Source organism: Perissodus microlepis, chromosome 3 (genome assembly GCF_051167445.1).
Source record: "Perissodus microlepis isolate ML-2025 ecotype Zambia chromosome 3, ASM5116744v1, whole genome shotgun sequence".
Lineage (NCBI taxonomy): Eukaryota > Metazoa > Chordata > Actinopteri > Cichliformes > Cichlidae > Perissodus > Perissodus microlepis.
Window position 1 is genome coordinate 27,980,420 of NC_140463.1, and position 25,799 is coordinate 28,006,218.

At 43.5% G+C, this 25,799-nt stretch overlaps 1 protein-coding gene and 1 pseudogene across 1 annotated transcript; both read right to left on the reverse strand.

Annotated features, from left to right (window-relative positions):
- On the reverse strand, positions 1-24,512 carry LOC146390963 (Fc receptor-like protein 5). The gene is made up of 11 exons (XM_084922464.1): positions 24,317-24,512; positions 16,342-16,608; positions 15,944-16,219; positions 3,151-3,414; positions 2,750-3,028; positions 1,222-1,503; positions 1,025-1,141; positions 797-865; positions 586-636; positions 423-488; positions 1-320 (listed from the first exon to the last, which is right to left on the reverse strand). Exons 1-11 carry the CDS (start codon positions 24,510-24,512, stop codon positions 244-246), a joined length of 1,944 nt encoding a protein of 647 aa, XP_084778590.1. The 3' UTR covers positions 1-243.
- LOC146390964 (uncharacterized) lies at positions 4,514-6,610 on the reverse strand (annotated as a pseudogene).
- Positions 24,513-25,799: the final 1,287 nt, after the last annotated feature.

The window sequence follows — 25,799 nt, forward strand, 5'->3', positions numbered from 1 at the left end:
ATGTACAATTATTTCAAGTAATCTGATGGATACAAGAGGTCTGGTGTTTGCCTGAATGGGAAGTCTCTGGCAGTGTCACTTTATCTGACATGGATGGAGTGCTGCAAGAGTTTGTCTTTTGGCAAGTGCAGCATCACACAGGATGGTCTGCAGGTGGTTCTTGTGGAGTCTTCTTTCTTTTCCATTAAATACATTTTCGGTGCTGGCTCAATCGACAATCACAAAACAGCTAAAGAGCTGTTGTTAAGATTTTAGAGCTGTGGCTGAATTTGGATTGACATTATTGTAGTCAGAGCTCTCCTCTGGGTCACCACGTTGCCCTGTTGAGGTGATCAAATGAAAGCATTTCATGTGTAATTATTAATGATGATAATTATCAAGGTATTTTCTCATGGTCATCATCTCACATTTTGTGCACTCACTTGTCTTGTTAATGACTTTGAGCTGAATCACAGATGTGACATTGGTGTAATCACCTTCTGCTGGACCTGAAATAATAATCTGATTAACTTTCATGTTAAACACAGTTATTGTATAATCATCCAGCTTCCACAAGCTCTGTATTAATGAAAGTGTAAACTTTACCATTTTCAGTGTTCTCACATCTTCTGACTGTCTCATAGACACAACGATCACCTGCAGGTCAGAGAAAATCAGTCACCTCATGTCTGTGATACTAACTTAAACACAAATATTCTTACAAATAACATTTATATTAAAAGCTGCAGCAGATGTAACAAGTAGAGTCTTGTTGCAAATAGGATCAGAAACATTTAAAACTACATGAAAAACTAACCATGAAGAAGAGAGGAGTACACTTGCTGCTTATCTTCATCCTGACTGAGTGTCTGCTCATTAGCAGCACCTTTATTAAAAATGTAAAATTAGATGTTTGTTTTATGTTGTTGTGGATTATACATTCTTGTGAACAGTTTGCATTTTATGACTCAATGCTGCATCTGTGTATTTAATCATTTAAGATGTAAAATATGTAATATTAGAAAAAAAAAAATGAAAATCTCACCTTTGAACTTTTTACAGCAATACAACAAGAGCAGGATGAAAATAAATGTAATTCCAGAAATTGCTCCAATGATCATCAGAACAGGAAATGAAGAGATTTCAGGACTCGAGACATCTACTGTGGATAAGAAACATAAGTTTAAAACTGAACTTAATTTAGAAGTTAGAAAAAAAGTGTAATAACATATTAAAACTCACCCTTTTGATCAGACATGAGTGGCTCGCTGTCCTCTGTGTAGTAAACTGGGTTTCCTCTTCCTCCTCTGCACCTGTAGAGTCCTTCCTGTGAGACACTGATTTGTCCATTTGAGTGAAAAACTGCATCTTGTGTGGTCAGAGGTTCAGATGAGTTCTCATCTCTGTACCAGTAGTATTTCCATCCAGATGATGATGATGGGTTCACAGAGCAGGTCAGGGTCACATTTCCCCCTGCTGGTATGTCTCTCATATCAGAAGTTATTTGGGCCTTTGGTTTATCTGCTGCTGAGTTTAAACAAAGACACCAAAAAATATGAATATATACCCCACACGCAGGCTGGGATTACACTGGGAATAAACATGCTCTCCAGTTTCCAACAACACATAGGAAGGAATAAGACTAAACTGAAATGGTATGAGTAATCTTACAGATGCCTATAATGCATTTTATTATTTTAGTGTTTATTTTTTTCTGTTTCATTATGATTCTTCTCTGGATTTATAAAATAATACTTGTAATTATTCTGTGTGATTCCTTCTTATTTTCACAACAGAAGACACAGAACTTCTTACTAATGGAATTTATAATTCCCAGATCATACAGCTGTTCAGAGAAATTTGAAATAGAAACACTTTATTTATGAGATTTTTAATTTCAGACTTTCATAAAGCATTTTCATTTGTTTAGATTATTTGTTCATGGTAAGTTTGCTTTGATTAGCGAATAGTCTTCTTCCTACATGATCAGAAGAAACACATCAACATATGTCTCTTTATCTATAAACGTCCTGTTGCAAAAATACACACTAATATCAAAAACTCACAAATCACTGTTCATTCAATCAATACAACAAAATGCGATGATTTATCTACCACTGCTCATGCAAAGTTCTTAAATAAAGTGTTTGAAAGCATCAATTTCCTGACGAAAAGAGAAAGAAGAAAATCTTCAAACAGTTCACTTCGGTTGGTAAAAGAAACGAAAAAGTCAATCACTAAAAATGTTCATTGATGCCACAAAGTCACTTTCTCTCTAGGATGCCTCACCCCACAGTAATGCAACTGAACAAGGAAAATATTGCATTACTTCTTGTAACTCTATTAATCACAAAGACAACCAGTAATTAAAAAAAATATAAATCTTACTATCTATTTAAAGAAGGATAATATAATATGGTTAATGTACTACATCTTCAGCCCACACATTCTGTCCACTTTGTATTTCTGCAGAAATCACCTCAGTGTTTGTTTGTAATAATAATTTTTCCACCTGGTCAGTTTTTTTCTGTTTTTGTATTTCTGTCATCATTGTCCTCAGGTGATGGAGCAGCAGGTCAGCATTGGCGTCTCTATACCAGCTGAAAGTTCATGACACAAAGTGGTGACAAACTGTCTACAATGAGGCTACTATCAGCTGCAGCTCTTTGTCTGACTAACAATGTAACATGCTTTGCAGACCATTGAATTCATCCTGTGCTGACCATTATGACATTTGTCAAATGGAGATCACACAACAAACATGACTTACTTGATCCTGACAATGTGAAGGCTTCACTCCACTCTGTTGAAGAATATGAGTCATCTCTGCGTCGACTCTTACACATGTAGTCTCCACTGCTGGACTCAGAAACTCTGAATGTCACATCATTATTGTGTGTCCACTGTGTGGGTGTGCTGGGTCGTCTCCATTCATACTCCCACTCAGTGGTTTCACCTCCTTCCTGCACCTCACATGTCAGAGTGATCGTCTCACCTCTGAATATCTGAGGCCAGTTGGGTTGTTGTTTTACAACAACTTTATTGGAAACTGTTTACACATATTAACAGTTGAGATACAAATAGAAACATGAAATCAACACAGAAAACTTAACATTGTATGTTTGATAATCATGAGTGAAAGTATATTTCAAACTAAATGACTGAACTCACTGGTTTTCTCAATGGTGACATCATCACTTATATCAGTGTAGTAAACTGGGTTTCCTCTTGTTCCTCTGCAGCGGTAGATTCCTCCTTGAGATACTCTGATATCTCTGTTTTGTTGACCTCTGATTTGGCCTTCATAGGTTGTTTGGGTTCGTCTGAACCACTCGTATTTCCATCCATCAGAGCTCTGCACAGAGCAGGTCAGTGTCACACTGCCCCCTACTGGTATGATTGTTGTTCCTGCTGTCACTGTGGCCCTGGGTTTACCTGCCATTAATTTACAGGACAACCTACATTAGACTGTCACTTGTCTCAAAAAAATTACTGATCACACTTTAAACATTCACTGAGTAGTTTAGTAGATATGAGTAACTGTAAATCAGACATATAAGACTTTGCTACAAAATCAAATTCCCTTTTATTTATTACTGGCCTATTTTACATAATTTTCTGTCTAACCCCTGCAGATGGTCTATCCTTCAAAGTCGGGTTCTCAATCAGAGGCCTGGGAACTTGAGGGTCTTGCAGTGTTCCAGAGCCCATATCACAGCAAGGCACTCCTTCTCTGAAGTGCAGTAGGGGAGTTCAGCTTTGTGAAGGGAGCGACTAGCAAAAGCCACAACATACTCACGACCCTTGTCATCCTTTTGCATCAACACTGCCCCAAGACCCATGTCACATGCATCGGCGTGAATGGAAAAGGGACGGTTGAAGTCTGGAAATGACAGGATCGGGGCTGATGTGACATGATCCTTCAAAGTGTCCATGGCCCTTCGACAGCTGTCGTCCCAGTGGAAAGCATTGTCCTTTCTGGTGATGGCGTGAAGAGGTTCGGCATGGCGGGCATAATTCTGAATGAAGCGCCGATAATAGCCAGTCAAGCCAAGGAACTGACGGACGTGTTTCACCGAGGTTGGGGTATCAAACTCCTTAACCGCCTTTACTTTGTCTGGATCGGGCTTAACACCTGATGATGTGATGCGGTACCCGAGAAAGGTGAATTCATCGAGGCAGAATTGGCTCTTTTTGAGCTTCAATGACAAGCCAGCAGCCTGGAGTCTGCCCAGCACCTCCTCAAGATCCACTAAGTGCTGTTCAAAGGTAGGTGAGGCGATAACAATGTCATCCAGGTAGACTGCGCACGTTTTGTAAATGAGGCCAGCAAGCACAGAGTTCATGATTCTCTGAAAAGTTGCAGGCGCGTTGCAGAGCCCAAAGGGCAGCACCCGAAACTGAAAGAGACCGCAGTGAGAGATGAAGGCAATTTTAGGCTTCGAGTCCTCTGCTACAGCAACCTGCCAATAGCCTCGCGCTAAGTCCAATGTTGAGACAAACTTTCCCCGTGCCAGAAATTCCAAAGACTCATCTACACGAGGCAGGGGATAAGAGTCTTTTCGGTTAACTTGGTTGAGCCCTCGAAGTCCACACAAAACCTTGGTTCCGCGGCCGCTCTATTTACAATGACTACAGGAGCTGCCCAAGGGCTTGTGGAAGGTTCAGTGATGTTGTCCTTCAACATTTGTTGCACTTGTTCTTCAATCACACGTTTCTTAGCAGGTGACGTGCGATAGGGTGGGAGATTGACAGGTGTTGCATTGCCAGTCTCTATGGCGTGCTCAGTGAGAGCCGTTCGACCAAGTTGACCATCAAACAAGGAGCTAAACTTGCTGAGCAGATTGAGTAAAGCATCCTTGTTGTTCTCTGAGAGACTCGCTTCAGACAGTTTGGCTGTTAAGTCTGAGCGAACCAAGTCCAAAGACATCAGTGTTCCAGGTGAATGTGAGTAATCATTTTGAAGGTCCTCTTCATCGTCTGCGAGTGGGCAGGGGATGTCCTCAATGTAGACTGTTCTAGTGGGAATGTGAATAGAAACAGAAGCTCTTGCCATAAAATCCATTCCCAGAATGAAAGGAGAGGACAAATCTGGTATTATTGCAAAACGCTGGTAGAAGTTCTTGTTCATGAATCCAATATTGAGCCAAATAACACCCTCAGGGATACAGGGAGCATTATTGGCGAGGTTAACTGCAGGACCATTCCACTCACTTGTGTTTCTAGGGTAAGAGTCATTTACTTGAATGAGATCTGTTCGTACAGCCGAGAGGGAAGCACCCGTGTCGAGGGTAGCATCCACAGATGAAGCATTGAAGTTCACTTTCGTTCTTAGTGGGGTATTCCAGTGGACTTGTGAAAAATTGTCTTCCAAGTGTCCAAGACTGTGTCCACCCTGTAGTGAATCGGGCGTGTGAGGCTCCGTTAGTAACTGGGGGAAGGTTGGCCTCTGTGAAATGTCCTCCCCCCCCCCGTAGTTTCCCGACTGCCTGTATTGTGGCTGGGATGTGGTGCTGCTTAATTCCACCTTTTCATGGCCAGGGTCAGAGGGGCCAGGTGCCGGCAATGGCTGGACTGGGCCATGCCTAGCGGTGTTTGAGGCTCGTTGTGGCAAATGAGGTTGGGTGTTACAGTTTGGGCAGGTGCGTGTAGTGAACCCTGGCTGAGAGCATTTGAAGCAGTAAGGTTCAGGCTTATAGTTGTCTTTGCCACATAAAGCAGGCTGTGGTCTTTGTGGTCCAAGCACTGAGTGAAGCTCATGAGCACGTAGCAGCAGGTCCATTACAGAAGTGACATTAGCGCCATACAGGGCAACTCTGTATTTTTCAAGAGCATGTTTACTAATTAGGTTGATTCTGTCTTTTTCAGGTGGAGGACTCTTCAGCTTGTCAAACTCACTCAACATGTGGGCAACAAAGGTTGGGAGCGGTTCGTCCTGAGCCTGAACACGATCCAAAATTCCTCTCAGGATGTGTTCTTGGTTGTCGGAGGGTAGAAAAACTGTCTTAAACAGTTGACAGAATTGAGCCCATGACGTGATGTGGGAGCTCAATGCCTTGAACCATTTCCCGGGCTCTTTTTCAAGAAAGTGTGGCAGTTCATTTAGCAATTACCCATCGGTTAGGTTGAATGAGGCTTTGTACGTGCCAACTGTATTTAACCAGTCCTCAGGTTGCACTTTGCCGTCCCCAGCATACACAGGAGGCTCCAGTTTGGCGTGATGTAAAGCTGCCGCAATCACTCTGGAAGTGCTGCTGAGCTCAAGTGAGTGAGATGGGAGGAAAGGATTTGTAGGTTGAAATGGGTTGCTGGGCAGGAACGGATTGGTACTGTTGGTGGGTTCAGTTTTGTCCCTCGCAGGAACATGAGGTGTCGATGTGGCCATTGGGAAAACAGGAGACTGTGGGACTGCAGGAGGGGGAGAGTTCCCCGTTGTGAGTTGGTCCCACTGCTTTAGTAAACTCTGCTGTATGTTCAGTGAGTCACGTAAACAATCACTAAGCTTATTCACCTCAGTTCTTAACTCCACCACTTGTTGGCTAAGGCTAGGAGTCACATTTTCAACTATGTGGCACATAGGTAACGAGGTAAGTTCCATGTCTGAGTCGGAGTCGTCCGGGTAGTGTGCCATTGCGATTTCAAAAAACAAATTAAGCCGCTCCAGGGCACAGCGCAGTTATTGATATAGCAGTAAAAGAGTCAGTTAGGTCAGACTAGAAAGACAAAACTGCAAAAATGCGTTCAAGATTAAATTTAGAAAAACCACAAATAAAATTTCGCCCAACAACTAAAAGTAGACTAGAGTGATCACAACCATGTTATTACTGTAGCCCGGGTATATTTTATGGGGCTAAGTTTTATTTCCAGTTGGATATATCTGAATAGTTCTGTTGTTCATTTTACTGTGTTGGTAGTAGTAATAAGGAAGTGTGTTTAGGTGCTTTTACTTTGAAAGGGAGCGAGCGGAAGGAGAGAGGAGAGAGCGGAGGCAGCCACGAGAGAGCAGAGGAGAGAGAAAAGCGTGCGCGAGATGCGGCTAGCGTCTACAGAGACTTTTCCCAATGGACAGTGAGGATAAATCATCCCACGCCCACGGCTGAGTAACAGAGCGTGACTGTGAGGTGGTGCAGCCCGGACTGGTTTGCACTGTTGCCTCAAAATATCCCTAGTTAGCGGCGTGCTAACTTGGCTAATCGGAGTTAGCCATAAAGGCGGACGTCGCTGGGCGTCACCTGACCTGCACGGAGCGGGAGGCTACTGACTGCCAAGGCGGGCCGATCAGGTTTGCTGCTTAAAAGGAGTAAGTGTGCAGCTCGGCGACCTAAAGGACGGACCTCTCGGCGTGCCGTGAGTGTATTGTGGACAAAAGACTAAGGTTTCCAGGTAGGAGCACCATTTTGTTTTCTTTTAGGACCGTTGGTTCCTACGCACCCTAGCATCGATCCAGGCCTGCACCGAGGGGACTTGGGAAACTGGGTGGTGTGAGAGTGTGTGTGTGTGGGGCCCATTACAGTAAAGAACTGTGTAACTGTTATTATTGTTATATTTTGTCATTGCAAGACACTTCTTACTTTATTGATTTATTGGGTGTTTACCAGTTCATTCAGTAAACCTGCTTGCTTTAAACATAAGATTTTGTGTCTAGTACTGTTTCTTATCTATAGTTCAAAGTAAGGTAAAACTGTATCTGTGTGTTATACGTGTGTAAATCAGGGGAACTTTCACTGAGGGCAACTAAGTAAGTTTAAGATAACTAGAACTCAGGGCGTACCCGGCTATAGTGGAGTACACAGTACGGGGCGCTACATAAAATGGAGGCACCGCTGGGATATTTTATTGTTTCAGTCTGAAGTTCCCAAGCACGTGTATTTTGAGATAAAAGCAGTAACTTTGATATTGTTTGGTCATGGATGTTCAAGCTATGCACTCTGAGTTCTTCGAGGAGCTTCAGGAATGGAGTCGTGGAGAGACCTTAGATGAGGCTCACACACTGATGGTGCTTACTCCCGAAGGAGTGGAGATAGACCAAATAGAACACACTCTGGAGAGTGTTAAAGCTTTGGGTCGAGTGCGGGTGAGAGGCCGGAGATACAACAAAGCGCTTGATAGGCTAACTGTCCTGTGTGAAACCAAAGAGAAAGTAGATGCCACAAGAATCCCACCTGAAGTGTACCCTACGGGGGCTGGTGAGCCGTGGTCCATCATAGTGACAGCTGAAGCTTCGCCTCGTGAGGATTTTTCCCAGAGTAAATCGAAACGCGGGGCAGAGGCACAGGAGAATGGTAACTCTGCAGAGTCAATAATCCGTGCTGTGGGCGATTTGTTGGCAAAGATGGAGAGACCCTCCAGTGAAGGCAGTAGTTATCGTAGACTCAGAATGTTCTCAGGCACAGTACCAACACCGGTTGGAGAAGAGACATTTGAACAGTGGGTTGAACAAGCACACCTAATGGTGGAGGAGAGTGACAGTTCTGCTAAAGAAAAGAGGCGCAGAATCATTGAGAGTCTTAAAGGTCCAGCACTAGCGGTGGTGAAAGCTGTGAGGACAGCTGATCCTGATATTAGCCCAGAACAATGTCTAGAAGCTGTTACAAAAGCTTTTGGCAGTGCTGAGACGGGTGAGGATTTGTACTTTGCTTTTCGGTTACTACAACAACAACCGCAGGAAAAACTATCCGACTTTCTGAGGCGATTAGAGCAGTCGCTGAGCAGGGTAGTGAGTTGTGGTGGAATTGAAGCCCACCGTGTAGATAGGGCCAGAGTAGAACAGCTCCTTAGGGGTGCCGTGTACTCCGACATGATGTTGGTGCAACTCAAGCTGAGAGACAGGAAAGAAACCCCACCCAGTTTTGTAGAGCTCTTAATTGAGATCAGAAGTGAGGAGGAGTATGAAGCCTCCCGGGCTAAATTGCATCTGGTAGCACACAAAGTCCAAGCACAATCAGAACAGGATAACAGACAGATTGAAATTCAGAATCTGAAAACTGAGATTCGAGAACTGAAGTCTATGGTTTCATCCGTGGTAAACCAGTCATGCCCCACACCAAGAGAAGTTGCAGAGTCTGTTCCCACAAGCAAGACTGACGGTGTAGAGAATTCAGCAGATGGCGAAGTGGTTGCGCTGAGAAAACGGGTTAAAAGGTTGCAGCAGAAGCTGGACGCCAGAGAGCAAAGGTCTGTTGTGTCCTCTCCAGTTTTGAGAGTGGAGCCGTCCAGGTCTGATCTGAACTCTGCACGGACAGGTAGCACCAGTGATAAAGAAAGCAACTTTTGTTACCGCTGCGGAGAAAATGGGCATTTTGCTAGTAAGTGTGGAAATGCCGCAAACCAGGCCAAGGTTATCCAGAGGTTCATTCAGTCACGGAAAAAGCCCAAACGACGGGAATCATATCCCAAACCCCCTGATGCAGGTGATACCGTGTGTTCAGTTAAGAGGAGTGAAGTAGTCATGCTAGAGGACAGAGGGATCCCTAAAGGTTTGATAGGTCCATCTAATGTAAAGCAAGTCAGAGTGAATGGTGAACCGTGCAATGCTTTGTTAGACAGTGGGTCAAGAGTAACCATCATTTTTGAGAACTGGTATAAGGAGCACTTGTCAGGTGTCCCAATTTACCCAGTTTCAGGTCTGGCCATCTGGGGTTTGAGTGATTCTAGTTACCCTTATCTCGGCTATGTCGTTGTGGATGTGGAATTTCCTGAGCAAGGCAAAGGAGGTCACGAGACCATTTCGGTCTTAGCTTTGATCTGTCCCAACTCCAGAGGTCCGGACCAGACCCCCATGATCATAGGCACCAATGCCTCCCTTTTCCAGAGATTGGCCACCTTGTGCCAGGACACCGTAGGCGTGAGTAGCGTGCAGACTGTAAGCCCAACAGCTGGAGTTTTAACCCCATCAGCTCCTGTGGAGATCCCTGTAGAGGATGAGGGTGGAGTAGGCTGGGTGAAGTGGGTTGGGCCCAGCTCCCTGTCACTCCCGGCCGGTCAAAGCTGTCATGCTATATGCCGGGTGGAGCTAGAAGAACCACTCAGCAAAGGTATATTAATGGTGGAAGCATCCCCAACCATTCCGTTGCCAGCTGGCGTGCTGCTGCAGCCCATGGTGTTGCCTAGCTCTGCGTTGGAGGTAGACCATTTTGTTGTGGCAGTGCAGAATCAGTCCTCCCGGGATATCGTTCTCCCAGAAGGGACCGTTATGGGTCAGTTGTGTACGGTTGATACTGTAACTGCAGCAGTTGAAGTTTGTTCAAAAAAGGGGAAAGATCAGAGAGAGCTAGATCCCCTTCTCATAAATTTTGGTGACTCACCTTTGCCAAATGAATGGAAAGAGCGGCTCCGACAGAAGTTGTCCAAGAGGGCTAATGTGTTTTCCCTCAGTGAGTGGGATGTTGGTCTGGCAAAGGGGGTAGAGCATCACATTCGGATGTCAGACTCCAGACCATTCCGCGAACGGTCACGGCGTCTTGCACCAGCTGACATTGACGATGTGCGTAGACACATACAAGACCTATTACAAGCTGGCATTATCAAGGAATCTCGCAGTCCTTATGCCTCTCCCATTGTCATTGCCAGAAAGAAAAATGGCAGTATCAGGATGTGCATTGACTATCGAACACTAAACCGCCGAACCATTCCTGATCAGTACACCACTCCCCGCATCGATGATGCACTTGATTGTTTGTCAGGGAGTAAGTGGTTCTCTGTCCTGGACCTTCGCAGTGGCTATTACCAGATACCCATGGCGGAAGAGGACAAAGAAAAGACCACGTTCATTTGTCCGTTGGGTTTCTATCAGTTTGAGAGAATGCCCCAAGGTATCACAGGGGCACCCGCCACTTTCCAGAGATTGATGGAGAAGGCAGTAGGGGACATGAACCTCCTGCAGGTACTAGTGTACCTCGATGACCTAATAGTCTTTGGCAGGTCACTGGAGGAACATGAGGAGCGACTTTTGAAGGTGCTAGACAGACTGGAAGAAGTGGGATTAAAACTCTCATTGGATAAGTGCCAGTTCTGTCAGCCGAAAGTGAAGTACGTGGGACACATTGTGTCTGCAGAGGGTGTTGCCCCCGATCCGAGTTAAGTAGAAGCGGTTACTAAATGGCCGGTGCCCACAGATTTGAAATCCTTGCGATCTTTCCTGGGGTTCTGCGGCTACTATCGCCGCTTCATAGCTAACTATGCTTCCATTGTAAGGCCACTCACAGAACTCACCAAAGGCTATGCCCCTACGCAGCGCCGTAAGAAAGGCCAGGCAGGACAAGGAAAGACCTACTTGAAGGAATCAGAGCCCTTTGGGAGTAGATGGGATCAGTCGTGTGTTGATGCTTTTCACCACATCATTCAGTGTCTGACCACTGCCCCTGTGCTAGCCTTTGCCGATGTAAACAAGCCATACACCCTTCATGTGGATGCCAGTCTGAAAGGTCTTGGGGCCGTGTTGTACCAAGAGCACCCCCAGGGGCTGCGGCCCGTGGCTTTTGCCAGCCGGAAATTGAGCGGCCCCGAACAGCGGTACCCAGTGCACCAGTTAGAGTTCCTGGCTTTGAAGTGGGCCGTCGTGGACAAATTCCATGACTATTTGTATGGCGCAAAGTTTACAGTGCGCACTGATAACAATCCGCTGACGTATGTCCTTACCACTGCAAAGCTAAATGCAACAGGGCACCGATGGCTCGCGGCTCTAGCTAGTTATGACTTTAATCTTCAGTATCGGTCTGGCAAGACTAATATAGATGCTGATTTGTTATCGAGAAACATGGTTGATGACTTGAAGGAGACAGAATGGAATCAGGTCTCTCAAAGTGGCGTAAAGTCTATTTGTAAGAGAATATGCCTGGATGATGCAACTGAGACCAATGTGAGATACATCGATCAGTTGGGGGCACCTCCCGAGTGTGTTCCAGCTGTGTATGCTACTCAGTTAAGTCTGTCAGCAGTAGGGCAGGTGTCAAGGCCAGAGTTGCGACAAGCTCAAAGAACAGACCATGCCCTAGGCAGAGTGATTGATGCGCTGAACACTGGTACTTGGCCAAAAGGTATCCATTCTGACCCAGAGTTTGTGTTAATGAGGCGGGAGGCCAGCAAACTTGTCATGAGAGATGGGTTACTTTACAGGACAACCCGAAAGCAGTCCGGGGATGAGCTGTACCAGCTTGTGTTGCCTTCTCAATACAGAGAACAGGTATTGCGGTCTGCTCATGATGATATGGGACATTTAGGAATAGAAAGAGCCACTGACCTTCTGAGAGATCGGTTTTATTGGCCAAAAATGGCAAATGACGTGGAGCAGTATGTCAAAAACTGTGGGGTATGTGTCACCCATAAAACACCCTACAAGAGAGCAGCCTTTTTGCACCAGATGAGCAGCAAGGGTCCCATGGACTTGGTTTGCATGGATTTTCTGTCTATGGAGCCAGACTCCAAGGGGATAGGTAATGTCTTGGTGGTAACTGACCATTTTACCCGGTACGCACAGGCTTTCCCCACCAAAAACCAAAAAGCCACCACGGTTGCCAAAGTGTTGGTGGACAAATATTTTGTGCACTATGGATTGCCTGCCAGAATACATTCTGACCAAGGACGAGACTTCGAGAGCCGATTAATCCGTGAGCTCTTGCGGTCATTGGGTATACGGAAGTCTCGGACAACTCCCTATCACCCCCAGGGGGATCCGCAACCCGAGAGATTCAATCGAACCTTGTTGTCAATGTTAGCGACACTAGGGGATGAGAAGAAGCGAACTTGGAGTCAGCATGTAGGGTCGCTAGTTCATGCCTATAATAGCACAAAGAGCGATGCCACAGGGTATTCTCCCTATTTTTTGATGTTTGGGAGGGAGGCTAGGCTTCCCGTGGATGTTTGTTTTGGAGCATCTCCTGATGGAGCTGAGGAGAAGACTCATTCACAGTATGTGACGAACTTGAAACAGGATTTGCAGAGAGCTTATCAATTAGCCAATGAGGCTGCTGATAAGGTACACAAGAGGAACAAAAGAGCTTTTGATCGACGAGTCAGTTTCCAAGCCTTGGAAGTGGGAGACAGGGTACTCCTTAAGAATCTGGGGTTGAAGGGGAAACACAAGTTGGAAAGCAAATGGAACGCTGTACCACATGTGATTGTGGGAAAACTGCCCAACCTACCGGTGTATAGGGTGAAGCCACAAACGGGTCAAGGTAGTGTGAGAACCCTACACAGAGATCATTTGTTACCGATTGGGACAGAAGTGAGACTGGCAGAAGGCATGGCCAGAGATGAAGTGCCAGTGAGACCACAGACTCGCAGGATGGGAAAAGGAAAAGAGAGGGTAGAAAGGAGAGACGTGAGTCAAGACACTGGGGAGTCGACTGGATCGTCAGATGTAGAATACGAGAGGCCACATGCCTGGTACAGAGACTGTGTGGAGAAAGTGTTGAGGGAGGAGTCATTTAGTGACAATTCTCCATTGGCATCGGAGGATGACGCTCAAGCTATGTTTCTATCTGAGGGCAATGCCGAAGAGTCTCAGGAGGAAGCAGATGACATTGGTGATGTAAAGAACACCGATACAGAGTCAGAAGTGGAGAAGGAAAGACCTCTCTCAAAGAGGTCTAGGGGAAGACGGAGTATTGGGGAAGAGGTCAGCAACTGCCTTAGGTCAGGGACGACTGGGAAGAGAAGAATAAAGCCAGTTTTGAGACTGTCCTACGATGAACCAGGGAAGGCTAGTGACCAACCTATTACTATTGTTCACAGAGGGGTTGTGATAAAGTTGGGGAATGTGTAAACGAAAAAAAAAGTGAAGTTCTAAGAGTGTCTGTTAAACATTCAAGATGTGTGGAGTTTTATTTGTTTTCAGTCGCCTTGGGAGATGTCTGATGAGGACATCCAGACGATTAGAAGGGGGAGGATGTAGCCCGGGTATATTTTATGGGGCTAAGTTTTATTTCCAGTTGGATATATCTGAATAGTTCTGTTGTTCATTTTACTGTGTTGGTAGTAGTAATAAGGAAGTGTGTTTAGGTGCTTTTACTTTGAAAGGGAGCGAGCGGAAGGAGAGAGGAGAGAGCGGAGGCAGCCACGAGAGAGCAGAGGAGAGAGAAAAGCGTGCGCGAGATGCGGCTAGCGTCTACAGAGACTTTTCCCAATGGACAGTGAGGATAAATCATCCCACGCCCACGGCTGAGTAACAGAGCGTGACTGTGAGGTGGTGCAGCCCGGACTGGTTTGCACTGTTGCCTCAAAATATCCCTAGTTAGCGGCGTGCTAACTTGGCTAATCGGAGTTAGCCATAAAGGCGGACGTCGCTGGGCGTCACCTGACCTGCACGGAGCGGGAGGCTACTGACTGCCAAGGCGGGCCGATCAGGTTTGCTGCTTAAAAGGAGTAAGTGTGCAGCTCGGCGACCTAAAGGACGGACCTCTCGGCGTGCCGTGAGTGTATTGTGGACAAAAGACTAAGGTTTCCAGGTAGGAGCACCATTTTGTTTTCTTTTAGGACCGTTGGTTCCTACGCACCCTAGCATCGATCCAGGCCTGCACCGAGGGGACTTGGGAAACTGGGTGGTGTGAGAGTGTGTGTGTGTGGGGCCCATTACAGTAAAGAACTGTGTAACTGTTATTATTGTTATATTTTGTCATTGCAAGACACTTCTTACTTTATTGATTTATTGGGTGTTTACCAGTTCATTCAGTAAACCTGCTTGCTTTAAACATAAGATTTTGTGTCTAGTACTGTTTCTTATCTATAGTTCAAAGTAAGGTAAAACTGTATCTGTGTGTTATACGTGTGTAAATCAGGGGAACTTTCACTGAGGGCAACTAAGTAAGTTTAAGATAACTAGAACTCAGGGCGTACCCGGCTATAGTGGAGTACACAGTACGGGGCGCTACATTACAATAGCATGTCTGCAACACTAGAGCTCAATGTAAGATTAGTTATACTGAGCCGAAGACCAGCACTAACAGTTGTAGTCGGCCAAGTTATCACTTACATGTGCTACAGTCAGTCTAGTCTCAGCAGAGGGAAAGGGGAATGAAAAGCCAGCAGAAATGTTCATGTCCAGGCTCTCCACAGAAGAATTAATCCTTAGAAGACGAAACCAACAGCACGTCCAAATAACAAATCCACGGAGTCCATTCGCGTCGCGGAGTCAGCTTCTCTCTTTTTCTTTCTCCCAAGCGGAGCAGCGGCACACCGCGGTATCCAGAAATTAGTCGGGTCCCACCTGAGCTGAGGCTGCAGCCATGGCTGGGGAAAACGTCCAAGCGTCCGCAAAAGTGGAGGGATTTCCGAGACAGTTCACGTGCTAGAAGAGAAGAATACTCGGTGGGATACAAAAATCGTCTGAAGTCCAAGGGGAAAAAGTTCGGGCGCCAGTTGTAACGTGCGGTGGAGATGAAGCCAGCCACCAGGTGTGCAGGTGGATAGCGAATGAGCAACAGCTTCTGACTTTCCAAAAAGTACTCATTTATTTACAATATCAAAAATAAAAGTGCTACCTCTACCACACATTACTAAAGAGCACACTAGTCCGCGTACACACGGGAGCATCCATTACAGGAGGAGTGTGAAGAAGAACAAAAAGGGGGTGACACACCAGTCATGAGACAGGAGGCGCCGCCATGTGGTGATACACTGCATTACAATAGCAACTGTTACAACAGCCGCTGATAGGATTTCTGGATGTCAGCCACTTCCTCTATTTGATTGTGGTACATACCGTGCAGATACTATACTATATTTTTACCCTGTTTATTTCTGTCATTATGGTCCTCAGGTGATGGAGCAGCAGGTCAGCATTGGCGTCTCTATACCAGCTGAAAGTTCATGACACAAAGTGGTGACAAACTGTCTACAATGAGGCTACTATCAGCTGCAGCTCTTTGTCTGACTAACAATGTAACATCCTTTGTAGACCATTGAATTCATCCTGTGCTGACCATTATGACATTTGTCAAATGGAGATCACACAACAAACATGACTTACTTGATCCTGACAATGTGAAGGCTTCACTCCACTCTGTTGAAGAATATGAGTCATCTCTGCGTCGACTCTTACACATGTAGTCTCCACTGCTGGACTCAGAAACTATGAATGTCACATTATTGTGTGTCCACTGTGTGGGTGTCCTGGGTCCTCTCCATTCATACTCCCACTCAGTGGTTTCACCTCCTTCCTGCACCTCACATGTCAGAGTGATCGTCTCACCTCTGAATATCTGAGGCCAGTTGGGTTGTTGTTTTACAACAACTTTATTGGAAACTGTTTACACATATTAACAGTTGAGATACAAATAGAAACATGAAATCAACACAGAAAACTTAACATTGTATGTTTGATAATCATGAGTGAAAGTATATTTCAAACTAAATGACTGAACTCACTGGTTTTCTCAATGGTGACATCATCACTTATATCAGTGTAGTAAACTGGGTTTCCTCTTGTTCCTCTGCAGCTGTAGATTCCTCCTTCAGATACTCTGATATCTCTGTTTTGTTGATCTCTGATTTGAACATAAGAGGTTCTTTGGGTTCGTCTGAACCACTCATATTTCCATCCATCAGAGCTCTGCACAGAGCAGGTCAGTGTCACACTGCCCCCTACTGGTATGATTGTTGTTCCTGCTGTCAGTGTGGCCCTGGGTCTATATGCTGTTATCAAAAAGACCAAAGGAAAACACACAGCCATTGAACTTACATTTTAAAATATGTTTTCATTTTATTTAAATTCCAACTTGCAAGAAGAGATGTCTTTGCTGAGCACGCATCATTCTCAGGGACTCCTCTCATCCTGCCAATAAACTCTTCCAGCTCCTCCCCTTCAGCTGACGCTACCGTACCCTACAAACTAAAACCAGCAGGTTTATGAACAGCTTCTTCCCCACAGCTGTCATCTTACTGAACTCAGTGCTCCGCTGAACCTTTCCATCCACACCCACTTATCCCTCCCAGTGACCATGATCATGATTGTCATTCATTCTCAACATTCAGAATATGCTTACATTGGTTACTGCTATAGTTTAGGACACTGACATAGTATAGTCTCTGGTATAGTGCGTACACTGTTCACTATTATAGTGCTCAGAGCGCTACACTTCCACTACTGTGAATATATTCATAGCACTCTGTAGATCTGTTAAACATATGTAGCACATCTGTATATATTTAGCAAAGCTTTATATTTGTTCATAGTACATCTGTATATCTGCTCATCTGTATAGCAATACAGAACATCTGTATATCTGTACATATGTATACACAGTACATCTTTACATTTGTCTGTAGGTCATCTGTATATTTGGTCTCTCTGTACATAATCTGTTCATATCTATCCCGCCATTTATACCACCCTTATCTGTATATATCAGTATATCCATACATATGCCCATAGTACATCTGTATTTTTGCTCCCTATATTTGTACATTTGCTTAACTTATCTGTATATAATTGCTCTTACTTTATAGCACTTACTACTCTTGCACTCTGATGCACTTATTTACTTACCCTGTATTTATAAATGTCTAATGACAATAAAGCTGAATCCTAATCCTAACTTAAATTTAAAAATTTTCAATACAGTTTAAGATAATTTTAATTTTTTCTAAAATGGTGAGAGAGCTACAATTTTGAGGTTAGTCGGGTAATTCAGGTTATAGATCTCTATATAAGCACAGTATAAATGTCCATCCATTCTCTGACCTGAAGAAGTAGCATTATATTTAAACTAATGAAGTTCACTGTTGAAGGAAACACACGATGGGTTCAGAGGGATCTGCCTGGTTTCACATTTAGACAACAGAAACATCGTCACCTTAAATTTTATGGAGCTTTTGATGTTTCTTTTTTTCATTATTTAAATTAAATTTCATCCACAGTTATTCTTGTTATACATTAAAACATGCACATGTTGTAATGACAAGAAACATATTGTCTGAGTATTTTGGTTGTAGTGTGTACTGTGAACAAAGTTAGGTAAAATGCAATGGTCATGGTTAAAGTTTAAAGTTTCAATACATCGTAAATAAAATAGTTTCAATGAAACATTTATTAAACACATATTTTTTATAATTCAGATGAGTATTTTAACCAAGATCATCACATTATTAATCACTGAGGACTTACCTAATACGGTTATAAAGACAGGACTACTGATATTTGTATAAAATGACAACTTCCATCTAACAGAGCACTGTGACCTGTAGAGCTAATTTGCAATGTGTAGTCTTGTTGAGTTGAATTCAATTGAATGTTGATTGATTGATAATACTTCATTTATATTCTCATAAAATGAAAATATAGTGATAAATAAATAAATAGAAACACAAATAGGATCTGCATTAGAGTCATACAGGTTGAGAATAATCTTTACTAAATAAAAAGGAAGAAAGAGAAAAAGGAAAAACTGTTCAGTCACCTTGAGCGTGTCCATTGCAGAGGAGCGTACAGAGCACTACAATAAAGACAGAAACTTCAGACATTATCAAACTAAAGACACTAAAATGTAACATAAATAAAACACTGTTGGTAATTATGTGTCTCATTTCTTGAGGCACATGTTCAATAGTGAGTTAATGACCTTCTTAATGAACAATCCCACTAGGGTTTAAAGTCCAGTTGCTTTCTTACCAAGCTCCTTAAAACACTTGGAGATTTTCAGTGTCTAATATGATCTGAGTCAGTGCACTAAAATCTAATCCAGTCTACAAACAACCATGTTGGTAACAAACATGAGAGTCCTCTGATCACATGACCTGAAATGGTCCAAATGACTGATGCTCTGTTCTTCTTACTAAAACATGTTTATGGATCAGTATGAATCAAACAATAGGAGTCAGTGATGTACTCACAGAATAGGCCCAGCTCACAGAGCAAAGTGGCTCCCATCCTCACATCCAGCAGTGACACGTCTGAAAACTTCTAAAACTTTCTGTAAAGAGAGAGAGTGAAGCAGCAGCACAGCAGATACCAAAGAGCTGTGAAGGAAACAAAGACTTTTTAATACTTCTTCTCTCTGCTTCCTTCCTGTTACACAGAATTAACAACTTAACATAGTCTGACTACAGCATCATGTGATGCATTTATACTCTCCTGCAGAAACATATCAAGCAGATTTTCATCAGAATGACTGTAAAACAAATATACTGAAAGTAAAGAATAATAGAGAGTTGCTAAGTTTTATTCTAGAGACGTGAACTCGACTGAGTGCCTAAAGAGGCAAAATGAGAAAAACACAAGACAAGTTTAAAATATGAAGTACTTTACAGCCCAGAAACACAACAAGAACAGAACTCTGGTTGTACCTTTGCATACCATAAACACACTGATTACAGTGTAAATGGACATGTTAAACATTTGTCTTCTCATATATTTAGATACAATATCTAGTTAAATTCATTTCTCAAAACTATCTGTACCCTTAACATATATTTACAAACTTTCAAAAAGACAAACAAACTACCCTCTGACTGCATGTTGTTACACTGCCAGAAGTAATAAAAAGTGTTTATGGCCCTCCCTTCTCTGGGAGATGGAAAACAGTCAGAGGTAAGATTGTGCAAACCTTTTATTATAAAGTTTTCCTGTAGCTATCAGTCTTCAGATTGCTAACAAGTATCTATCAAGCATTAGATAATAAAATGACAGGTTAGTAATAAGTTTTTCCTGGTTTCTTAGAGTGCTGTCTATGGACTTTTTGTATATACTGTAATAACTCCAGACTTGTGCATTACATGCATTAAAATTTGACTGAGGTCCGACAGAAACAGCGACGGATATTTTGTTGCCTTTGTCTGCTGTTCATGTGCTTGTTTTGATTATTAGGAGCTTTATCACCAGTAATAATTACCCTCATAAACACTACGTGTATACATCACTCAGATGGGTTTGAACTGCAGTAGATGCATAAATGAAGACGACTGATTAAACACCACCAAGACAATAAACTTTTACCATTCCCTTCCTGTCACAGATGTAGTCATTGAGTTTGCTGCTGCTCCTTTACAAGGAGATGACGATACACTAAATATTGATGCACAAAATCATTAAATTACTTCAAATATACATTAAATAGATTTGAGGTGAGCCCCCATACCAGCTGATAAACAGAGATGTCATACTTACTAACAACAAATGTTCACAGTGGGTGTTGGTAATCCACACACTTTCTCACACAGCAGTGAAATCAAGAACTAAAAATACTTTTGTTTTTATTTCATTAAACGAATGCAGATTCCTTTAACATATCTTTCCACTGTGGTGACATCGTAGATTAGTCATAAATTCACTCACAGAAGCGTGCAAAAGTTAAAATAGAAATGTGTCCTTAACCAGAAGTGACCGTGAGACCAGATGAAGTCCTGCCCCCTTTCTCAGCTCCTCTCTGTTTTCTTAGAAGTAGTTGTAACTGCTGTATTAATAAATAAAGACAGTGCCTTTTAGCTACACTTAGTAACTAAAAAGCACACTTACACACTTAGTTACTCATTTCCATGGCTACATTTTTAGATAGCAGAGCAAAGCTGCAAACACAGCAGCTGTTTATAGACTTGAATGTGTCTTAAAGAATTAACACTGTGAGTCAAATAAAGGAAGCAATAAGAGGAAGCAAGCAGTTCAGCAAGGCAGAGTTACCATGGCAATCTGATAGCGTACAGTTATTGGTGAAATACAGCTGTGCTTACTGTCTGTGAAGGTTCTCAGTCATCCAGGTCATCGTAGTCAAAGGAGCTTGCAAAGAAAAGCGTCTGGACTTCTTTAAGTTACTTGAAGACGTTTCACCTCTCATCCGAGAAGCTTCTTCAGTTCTAAGGTCAAATGGTGGAGAGTCCCAGATATACCGACTTCACTGACAAGGTCCAGAAACTTACCCTGGATCCAGATGAAACCATGGTGTCCTTTGATGTAGTCTCTCTCTTCACTTGCATACCCACCACGGAGGCCGTGGAGACTGTCAGAAAACGACTACAAGAAGACAGCTCCTTGGAGGACAGGACCAACTTCACACCCGATCAGATTTGCACACTGTTAGACCTCTGCCTCACCACTACATATTTCAAATACAACGAAGGCTTTTACAGACAAAAACATGGCTGTGCCATGGGCTCCCCCGTGTCACCTATTGTAGCCAACCTTTACATGGAGGAAGTGGAAAGGAAGGCTCTTGGCTCTTTCAAAGAAAGAGTACCCAGCCACTGGTACAGATATGTGGATGACACCTGGGTCAAAATCAAGACACAAGAAGTGGAATCCTTCACTGCGCACATTAACGCTGTGGATAAAAACATCAAGTTCACCAGGGAAGACACAAAGGACAACTGTTTGCCTTTCCTGGACTGCGCTGTGCACATTGAAGAGAACGGCAAACTCAACATCGAAGTTTACCGGAAGCCCACACACACGGACCAGTACCTCCTCTTTGACTCCCATCACCCTTTGGAACACAAACTTGGAGTAATTAGGACCCTACACCACCGGGCAGAACATGTTCCCTTTAAGCCTGAAGGAAAAAAGAAGGAACACACACATGTAAAGGAAGCACTCAAAACGTGCGGCTATCCTAAATGGGCGTTCTTAAAGTCAGCAAAGAGGCACAGAAAAGAAGACCAGACACCAGCGAGGGAGGATAAGAAGGACAGACGCAACAACATTGTCATCCCCTATGTAGCCGGTGTATCAGAAAAACTTAGGAGAGTTTTCTCCAAGCATGACATCCCGGTGCATTTCAGACCCAGCAACACGCTCAGACAAAAACTGGTTCACCCAAAAGACAAAACGCCAAAACACAGACTTAATAATGTGGTGTATGCTGTACAGTGCAGCGAGGAATGCCCAGACCTCTACATTGGAGAGACCAAACAGCCACTTCACAAGCGCATGGCACAACACAGAAGAGCCACCTCCACAGGACAAGACTCAGCAGTCCATCTGCATCTTAAGGATAAAGGACACTCTTTCGAGGATGCCAATGTTCACATTTTGGACAGAGAGGACAGATGGTTTGAAAGAGGAGTGAAAGAAGCCATCTATGTCCACTGTGAGCGACCATCTTTGAACAGAGGCGGGGGTTTACGACACCAACTCTCTGCCATCTATAATCCAGTTTTGAGATCCCTTCCCAGACGCCTTAACGCCCACTCACATCCTGGGCCATCTGACCTCAGGAATTCGCATGATAAGGTGGGGCCAGGTTTCACAATGAACACACCCGAAACTCTGGCTGATTGGGACCCACACCCAGTTTCACACCTTGGCTCAGGCGATTAGAGGATCATCAGGGGGTCCTTTTGTCCCTCTGTGGGGGGATACTCCCACTAGGTTTATATCTGGGACTCTCCACCATTTGACCTTAGAACTGAAGAAGCTTCTCGGATGAGAGGTGAAACGTCTTCAAGTAACTTAAAGAAGTCCAGACGCTTTTCTTTGCAAGCTCCTTTGACAGCTGTGCTTACTGCACCCTTTACTTCATAAGATGGTGGACTCCAGCTCATATTGAGGTGATTTGCTGCTGAGTGTGAAGAGGAGGGAATGAGAATCAGCACCTCCAACTCTGAGCCGTGATTGACACTGGAAAATTGTTGAAGTAGTAACTGTGGTTTAGGGATGAGTTCTGGCTCAAAGCACAGGATTTTAAGGAACTTGTGGCAAGAGTGGAGTGGGAGATTGGCAGGTGGATTGGGTGATACTGGCTGACATCTGCAGTGATATGGATGCAGGACCAGTGTGGTGTAGTGAAGTGAGAGCTGAGTGTGAAAGTGAAGCTGTCGGTTGGCAGGTTGATTTATCTTCCTACCCTTGTGTGGTCACAAGCTCTGGGTAGTGACGGAGAGAATGAGAAGGAAGACATTAGCTTCCTCTAAAGGTGCAGTTAGAGAACATATCTTGAAGCAGATCATAAATTATAATGTTATTTATATATTTGTATGTATATATATATAGTATGTAGCTGCAGCTATAATATACTATGTAATAATGTGTGAGTCACAGTGAACTTTCACAAAACTGCATTGCATAGATTTTATTTTTTATTATTTAAATTGAATTTTTGTAATAATAAGGTTCCACATGTCAATGTTGTCGGGGGCATTAGTCAGTGGGACACCGCTAGCAAACATGTTGCATATGTGGAGGTTCCCAGCCAGAGTTGCATGATCTCCACACTGGTAAGGCACATTCTCTGTAGCTCCTCTCCCTGTACTAACTTATAAGTTTAAGTTTGGTGTTGCTTTACTAAGTGTTAGTTCTTAGAGCTAAATGTCCCCAAAGTGCTTTTGATTACTTTTAAAGGGAAAAATAGTAATTGAATCTGACTTTTATCCATTATAACACCTATTTATGTGTTTTTCACCTGTGCTAAACAGGGATGAAGAGAGGCCTGCTGCTGTGTGTTTCCCTGATTGTGCTGCTGCATTTTGTCTTTTAGAGTTTGTAGAGATTTTGTTTTATGTGTATAATGAGTTTGTCATCTAAAGCTGCACGTTAAATAGTATTTTCAGCCATGTTGGGAAAATTTACTCTTGTATCTATAGGTTTTTTGTAATTGATCCATCTTAGCGGGGATTTAAATATTATAAGTGATTATCAGTAGTTTGTTTTTGAGTATACTTCCTCATCGTATCAGAGGTGGGTCGAGTATCCAAAAATTGTACTCAAGTAAGAGTAGCATTACTTTAAAATATTATTACTCAAGTAAAAGTGAAAAGTAGTCGTCAAAAAAGTTACTCAAGTAAGAGTAAAAAAGTACTTGGCGAAAAGACTACTCAAGTAGTGAGTAACTGTGTGAAATGTCCGATTTATTTTATAAATAAATGCTATCAGACAAACAGAAATAAATAAATATACAAATTTTACCATTTTCAAAAGGAATATATGTAAAAAGATCAACAAAATAAGGCACAACAATTCTAATTTCCAGATTTCAGTTTTTCACAACATCAAGCTTTTTTCACCAATACCTACAGTAAATAATATAAATATATAAACAGTGCAAACAATTTCCAGTGACAAGATATGCTGTAAACTTTATATTCATTTTTGCTCCAAAGGGCACAGCAGCCTCAGAGAAAACATTAGAACGAGGCAGCTTCAACATATGTTCATACAAGGCAGCTCAGAATTTTATCTGGATATGTGGGTTAACTCTGCAAAGAATTTTCCTCACATCAGCAGAGGTCAGACAGAGAACCTGGTCGTTATGACGGGGGTTGGACTTCCTCACCAGCACATCATTCTGGGGATCAAACCATGCGCTGTGTGTCACCGCTGTCCTGGAAGTGGCTGTGGATTTTTCTGCCATGCGCGCGCTTCGCTGCTTTGATGGTTTGAGACAGTTTGGCCCTCGCTGTTCCCGGGCCCCCTTGTCACCTGCTCTGAAGGCAGAGTCTTGAATCCTTAGCAGTTCACACACTTCTGCAGTCATCCACGCTTTCTGGTTGGTCCGTATTATAATATCCCTGGAGTAAGTGACATCATCGATGCACTTCCTGATGTAGCTGGTCACAGATGATGTGTACTCCTCCAAGTTGGTCCAGTCGCCATTTGTTGTAGCCTCCCTGAACATGTTCCAGTCAGTGTGCTCAAAACAGTCCTGGAGAGCAGAGAGAGCTCAAGTAGGCCAAGTTCCCACCTGTCTCAGAACCAGTTTGGAGTGTCTGATGAGCGGTCTGTATGCCGGAATTAGCATAATTGACCAGTGGTCTGAGTGTCCGAGGTGGCGGCGGGGCTTCGCTCTCTGCGCGCTGGAAATGTTTGTATAAACAAGATCCAGCATGTTTTACCCCCCGTGGCAAAGTCAACGTGTTGATGGAATTTTGGAAGGACTGACTTGAGATTTGCGTGATTGAAATCTCCGGCGATAATAAACAGTCCATTGGAGTGTGAGTTCGGGAGCTCACTGATCAGCTCGCAGAGCGCCTCCTTAGTATTAGCGCTGGGTGGGATGTACACTGCTGTAATGAGCACAACAGTGAATTCTCAAGCTAGATAAAAAGGTCTGCATCTAACAGTCATAGGCTACGTCCACATGTACCCGGGTATTTTGGAAAACACAGATTTTTCTATGCGTTTGCACCTTTCGTCCACACGTAAACGGCTTTTTCGGTCACTGAAAATGGAGATTTTTGAAAACTCCTGCCAGGGTGGAGATTTTCGAAAGTTCTAACTATATATGTAAGCATTTAAACAATGCAGAGAGTAAAATTTACGTGTGGATGAGGAAAACGTCCACACATAAATTTTACTCTCTGCAATGTTTAAATGCTTACATATACACACACAGTTTCTGTCCCTCCACACAGAGGACTCAGTTCTGCTTCTATGCGTCATCTTTATTTACTCTTTCCCACCCAGTCTTCTAGACTTCTGATTGGCCAACATTTCAACAGGAATATATCAAAACCTGTTGCTTCGTTTCTGCGTTAAAGTGTGGACGGGGTTTTTTTTTAAAACAAAAACGGAAAATCTCAGTTTTGAAAAATACCCGTGTACGTGTGGACGTAGCCATAAACTCTACCAGTGATGAGCAGTAATTACAAGCAAGCACAGCGTTCTTGCACCATTTCAAGCTGATGTAGACACACAAGCCACCACCCTGAGTCTTACCGCATAGAGCTGCATTTCTGTCGGCACAAAATGTGGTGAGCCCATGTAGCTGAACGGCGGCGTCCGGGCCTCTGTCACTGAGCCATGTTTCTGTGAAAACAAGGACGCAGCAGTCTCTAAATTCCTGCTGTGTGGTCAGCTGGAGTCGGATGTAGTCCAGTTTGTTGTCCAGTGAGCAGATGTTTGAGAGCAAGATGGATGGAAGAGCCGGTCGGCTTGGATTTGCTTTTAGTTTATTACGGACCCC

Coding starts and splice junctions, on each gene's coding strand:
- LOC146390963 (XM_084922464.1), bottom strand. CDS start 24,512: ATGTTCAGGGAGGCTACAACAAATGGCGACTGGACCAACTTGGAGGAG. Junction 3,029..3,150: donor TGTCACCATTGAGAAAACCA/GTGAGTTCAGTC, acceptor ATGTGTAAACAG/TTTCCAATAAAGTTGTTGTA. Junction 321..422: donor CAAAGTCATTAACAAGACAA/GTGAGTGCACAA, acceptor TCACCTCAACAG/GGCAACGTGGTGACCCAGAG.